Source organism: Notothenia coriiceps, unplaced genomic scaffold, assembly GCF_000735185.1.
Source record: "Notothenia coriiceps isolate Sejong01 unplaced genomic scaffold, NC01 NC01_scaffold00019000, whole genome shotgun sequence".
NCBI lineage: Eukaryota > Metazoa > Chordata > Actinopteri > Perciformes > Nototheniidae > Notothenia > Notothenia coriiceps.
Window position 1 is genome coordinate 6,347 of NW_011351701.1, and position 5,667 is coordinate 12,013.

The 5,667-nt window shown below is 40.7% G+C and overlaps 1 protein-coding gene across 1 annotated transcript in view; it reads left to right on the plus strand.

Annotated features, from left to right (window-relative positions):
• Window positions 1-1,509, plus strand: part of LOC104951622 (low density lipoprotein receptor adapter protein 1-B-like) — a gene marked incomplete at its 5' end in the record, with an annotated part of 3,270 nt that extends 1,761 nt beyond the window's left edge. The window contains 2 exons of the mRNA XM_010778332.1: window positions 436-470; window positions 744-1,509. Of these exons, the coding sequence (XP_010776634.1) occupies window positions 436-470; window positions 744-876 (168 nt within the window). The remainder of the gene's footprint in view (window positions 1-435; window positions 471-743) is intronic.
• Between the last annotated feature and the right edge of the window lie 4,158 nt (window positions 1,510-5,667).

The following is a 5,667-nucleotide window of genomic DNA, read 5'->3' on the forward strand; positions in this document are numbered from 1 at the left end:
GGGGGGGGGGGGGAAGAGAGGGAGAAAGTCTTTCTTGTACGATGTGAGGGTCTTAGGACAGAGGGTGTCATATTCTGTACAAACTGTAAAGCCCAAATGTACAATTTGTGATATTGGGCTGTATAAATAACATTTGATTTGACTGAAATTGATTTGTGTCTTTTGATCTAGGGAAATATCTCTCTCAAATCATACATTTGAAAAATAATGTTGGATCTTTCTGTAGAAAATGTTCCGTTTTGAGATTTGGATCCCATAAAACTCAGGCCAAGTGTTTCAAATGGATCTCTTGATGTCTCTTGATATCAACATATGCAGCTGAAAATAGCATGAAATATCTAACTTGGTCTTACATTTGCTGATTTTTACACACATGTTTATTTACCGTTCACTTGGTGAATCTTGAGCAACATTTCTCTCCTTTTTTTTCTCCAGGAACTAGAAGATGGTTTGGATGAAGCTTTTTCCAAGTAAGATATTTGTCTCAGTAGTTGTATTATTAAGTGAAATCAATCCTAGTGAATTCTTTATGCTGCTTAGAATATAATTACCAATCCCCAACTCTGTCTAGTTTAATCCTTCAGTGTACTTTAGGTCCCTCTATTACTGCTTAGCGTTACAGCGCCACTTAGTGCTGATTCTTGTGTACTGCAGAAAACAAATTCTCCTGACTATTAAATGAGAAATCATTTTGTAGCTTAATTTCAAACTGTCCTCAATCTATTGTGTGTTTGTGTCTCCAGCCGTGCTCTGGATAGCTATGGTTCATGTCCAGGTAAAGTTGAGCTGTTACAAGCCTTACCTAGTGAAGTAGTGCTAATTACTAACCTACCTGTAACCCATTTCATTCAATCACACACAAACCAAATATCCTAGTAATGTTAGCAATAGCTTCCTGTGTCATTTGTTTCCTTTGTGATAAAATATTAGCTTAGTTTGAATATAAAGTCATTTCCTTGTCCCTTTCCATCTCATTTCACCAACAATTGCGCTTCTATCCTGACAACCATCTTAAAAGTCTGTTTGTGTTTCTGAAATGTTACTCCACTAAAAACACAAGGTATTGTATGCTGTTTTGTGAAAGTATGGCAGTATCAAACATTTCATCCCACGATTCGAGGACTGAACTGAACGTCTTGGAGTAATCCTGTTGACCTCCAGAAAGATTTAGCATATATTATTATCCCAGAACAGATAGACGGTGTGCAGCCAAACCTAGGTATCTTAATTAAGAGAAATCTAGGCTTTAGTGGCACAATATGTCTTGGAAGCTGCTCTGGAGGAAGTATTCGAATCACAACTTGGTCCAAGCTTTAAGCGGAGGAACAGCAGCTATTGTAGCTTAGTGAGATCAGGGCTGAAGTAAAAATAAAAAGTGGTAACTAAATTCAATCATACCAACACATGCTGTTATTTGGAAAGCTTATTAACGAGCTTAAGTTATTTCATTTATTTGTATTTAGACTTTAACAGAGATGAAACCATGTCGTTGTTTTGCAAGTCACACATAAGTCAAGTGTTTGCACATCCTAAGCTATGAAAGCCAAGTCATAATGCAATTCCTTGTGCCCATTTTTTATAGCATTAACAATAAAAAAAATCTATGGAAATAAATTGTTATGTGGCACAAAGTCATCGGTGTAAAAGTCCAGGTCAAGTCGCAAGTCTTGTTTGATATTGTGAAGTCTAATGTCCTCAAATATATGTAAACAAAGCCAATTAAAGACCAAACTATGAGATTCGAAACCTTCAAAAGTCTGAAATATGTAAAAGTGCATATATGCTAAAATGACGATATAAAACAAGCAAAATGCAAATATGTTGAAGATAAACACCAGCGTTATCTTAACAGCTTAAAGGTCCCAATTATTCTCTGTTTCATCAATATATAATAGGTCTCAGATATATGCAGAGCCTGTCTCTGATTGGCTGAACAGATCATTGCAGCATCCCATAATCCCCTCTGTTTCAGCCCTGTTTCCAAAGTGCTGATTCTCTGTCTGTTACTTTAGATGAAAATAAGGAGCCCCTCCCCACGCCCCTCTGAGAGATATTCGGTTAGAAAGAACTCAATGGTGCTCTAGGAGGAGATTCAGGTGATAAGGGGGGGTTACCTTGGTTGGTGATTGGCTAATGGTTAAACAAGCCAAAAAATCGTTTTGACATCATAAAGTGACCAAAATCTGATCAGCTCATTTTCAGACAGGTTTTTATAGAAATGGATCAGGACAAAAAGAGAGAGAATCTTTGTTCCTGAAACTTTCAGAGTCTCTTTCCACAGACGGGACACATGTTGATGTAGAAGAGACATGAAGAAGAGGGGAAACATGTTGATGTAGAAGAGACATGAAGAAGAGGGACTTCTTCTTCCCTGTGTACAACTACATCTCTCTGTGTACTTCTTCCCACCTTTGTACAGACTACATCTTCTCTTACTTCTTCTCCCCTGTGTACAACTACATCAATTCTCTGTACTTCTACTCACCCCAGTGTACAACTACAACTCCTTCATCTGTACTTCTTTCCCCAAAAACGTAATATCCACGAAATTGTAACTACCTTGTTTCCAGGGCATAAGTAAGAACATAACCCCAAACACAAGGAGGAGTCTGACCGTCATCAGACGCATGGATTGGGGGTCCAGGACCTGTAACCCCAGTCAGTTGAAGGGACTAAACGAGCCACTTGGCTGACCTGTCTTGTTTGCTTTTGAATAGGGTTGTTTGGCAATAGTCGGGCAAGCCCTGACTATAGGAAGTCGAAGACTGTAGTTGTGTGGTACTACTGCTTTCTCTCTTCTCTACTCTACTGTATGGCTCCCCTCCTCCTTTTCCAGAAATGCCTAGAAGGTACTCTATGATTGTTCCGTAGTGATGCACATAAAATTCTTATTCGGTGTCCGTTCAGGTTACTCCCTTAATTCACAGCTCTAATTCTCAAACCGAGAGATTCAGTAAGTTTACCTTTACCAAGGGAAGAAGGCACCGTGGTTTCGTTATTATAAGTAAGAGCAGACGTGTAGGTTTGTAGGTATGTTAAACAAGTAGTGGCTTAGTGTCAGTACAGGAAAAAAACCAACGAAATAAACCGTAATATTGAGTATGCAAACACCAATCATTAAATATCTAAACAGTTAATAAAAAGATATACTTCTCATCTAAATTGAATCAAATACATTGTCTTAAGCGCATAGTTGTCCGAATTATAATGTACGTAATGCATGTAGCCCGCGTAGGACGTTCCACTTATGTCCGCATTTTCTTTTTCAAAAACTTACGCATGTAATTGTCCAAATACTATAGTGACGGCGGTTCCTGTGCTCACCTAGACTGAAATTAATGTAAACTGAGCTCACAAAGCAGTTGAATTACACAACGAATTTTATTTTGGAAGACGTATGTTCATGGATACACTGTGACACTCACAACGTGCCGGTCTATCGCCGAGTCGACTGAGCATTTCCTTTATACTATGTAATACTATACTATAGCGGCGCTGACATGAATTACAATGAGACTAGGCCAATGAATACACACCGTCTATAAATTCATCGAAAGAATTTTGCGATTCCAATATTTATACAGTCTAACGAGACTTCTACCCTTCCCACATAAGATAATTACAAGTGCAAGTGTGTCAGCCACCTAAATAAACGGCCGGCGAAAGGACGTTTGCCGTGCGAAAGACATTAAAGGAAAGACGGACATCTATCACTCGAACTTAGCCGAAATTTTGTATTGAGGCGTGTGACCTCGAGACTAACCAGCGTCCGCCACGAAATCGACTCAACCAAAAGCTACGGTCGCAAGGTTCAGATGTTGGATGAACTTTGACCCGCCACAGACTTCGAACCGCTAAAAAACGCTGTTGCGCTGGGTTGTTGGTTCCGCTGTACTTAGAGGGGGGCTTGTTAGTTTCGTTATCGTTACAAGCATTTTGCTTGCATTTCACCTATATTTGAAGTTTGTCCGCTTTTGATGGTCAGGTGACAGAGACGGTGGAGGGACGGGTACGGACCAACGGAGGCAAACATAGGGCCATTTATCAAGGACCAGCATTTCTTGGCCCACTGAACACGATCTCGGCCCATTATAGGCAAACGTTATACTCCTTTACCTTGATCGCAACCGAGAGGGTCGAACGTGCGCCAAACTAACCGAACGTGAGACGGTGACCGCCCTAAACGTATTTGCCCTAAACTAACCGACCTACGGTCGTAGCTCGGACAAGCTTGAAAACTACGGCTATCTACGAGCACTACTCAACGTTTCGGTTCGGTACGAGGGGAGAAAAAGCTACGGATGACGTTGGGACGAGGCCCCGTCCAAATCGGCGAGTCGTATTTAAATGGTACCTCTATATCGGGACGTTTTTCTCTTGGTCGCAAGCATCCTGGCCTTTGGGGCTCAACAAAGGACTTCAATCGGCCCGCTCTCGCTTTAGGACGAAGCATCATCATGGCGGTGGTCCACCCAGATATTAAGAACGTCATTCCTTCTGGGTGAGGGTATGTAAGTTACACTGCGTTGTTGTTATACCAAGGCATAAGATTTATCGACGTCCACACGTTACATAACGATTTTTCTAATGTTATTAATATTTGGTTCTTTTCTCAAGTTAAATAATAAGTACTTATATATATAAAATAAAGACATATTGAGACCATCTAATTTTGCGTGTACTTTCCGTTGTTTCTCTTAGACTAGTTGGAACTTGTTGTTACGACAATGTGACGTCCACTTTGTCTTTGGCGGACCTTTGTACAACTCTGGCTCAAGTCATTATCGTTGTTCGATAATAAACCATGTAAAATCATTCTGGCGTTTAGGAGTGTAGCATTGATTTAGGTGACAATAGCTTTCTTCACACCCGACTAACAGGACGACAAAATTTCCCGGACAACTGATGCTTAGACATGTATTTGACTTCAATTTAGTAGTGGAGAGTAGGTATTTTTTATTAATGTTTAGATATTTAATATTGATTTTGCATACTAATATTGGACGGTTTTTCGTTGGTTTTTCCTGACTGCACTAACCAACTACTATTGTTAACCATACCTACAAACGCACCACGTCTCTCTTACTATAATCAACGAAACCCACGGTGCCTCTTCCCTTGTTAACGAGGACACCTCCTGCTCCTCCGGTTGAGGAATAGAGCTGTGAATAAGGGAGTACTGAAGACACCCGAATAGAATTTATGTGTCACTACGGAACAATCAAAAAGTCCTTCCTGCATTTCTGGGGAGGAGGGGAGCCAACGAGGTAGAGAGAGAAACAGAGAGAAAGAGCGACCACGACAACACCAGTCTTGGCTTCCATAGCAGGGGCTTGCCCGACTCCAAAACCCTTTCAAAGGCAAGACAAGACAGGGTCACCCAAGGTGGCTGTTTAGGGTCCCTTCAGTGGGGTTAAGGTCTGGACCCCAATCATTGGCGCTGTAGACGGTCAGGACTCCTCCTTGTGTGTAGCCTTACTTTGCTGAAAAACAAGGTGAAAGCAATTGTTCCAGTTGGATAATACGTTTTGGGAGAGAAGTACAGAGAAATGTAGTGTACAACAGGTGAAAGAAGTACAAGAGAAGATGTAGTTGTAACACAGAGAAAGAAGGTACAGAGAAGATGTAGTGTGTACAAAAGGGGGAGAAGAAGTACAGGAAGATGTA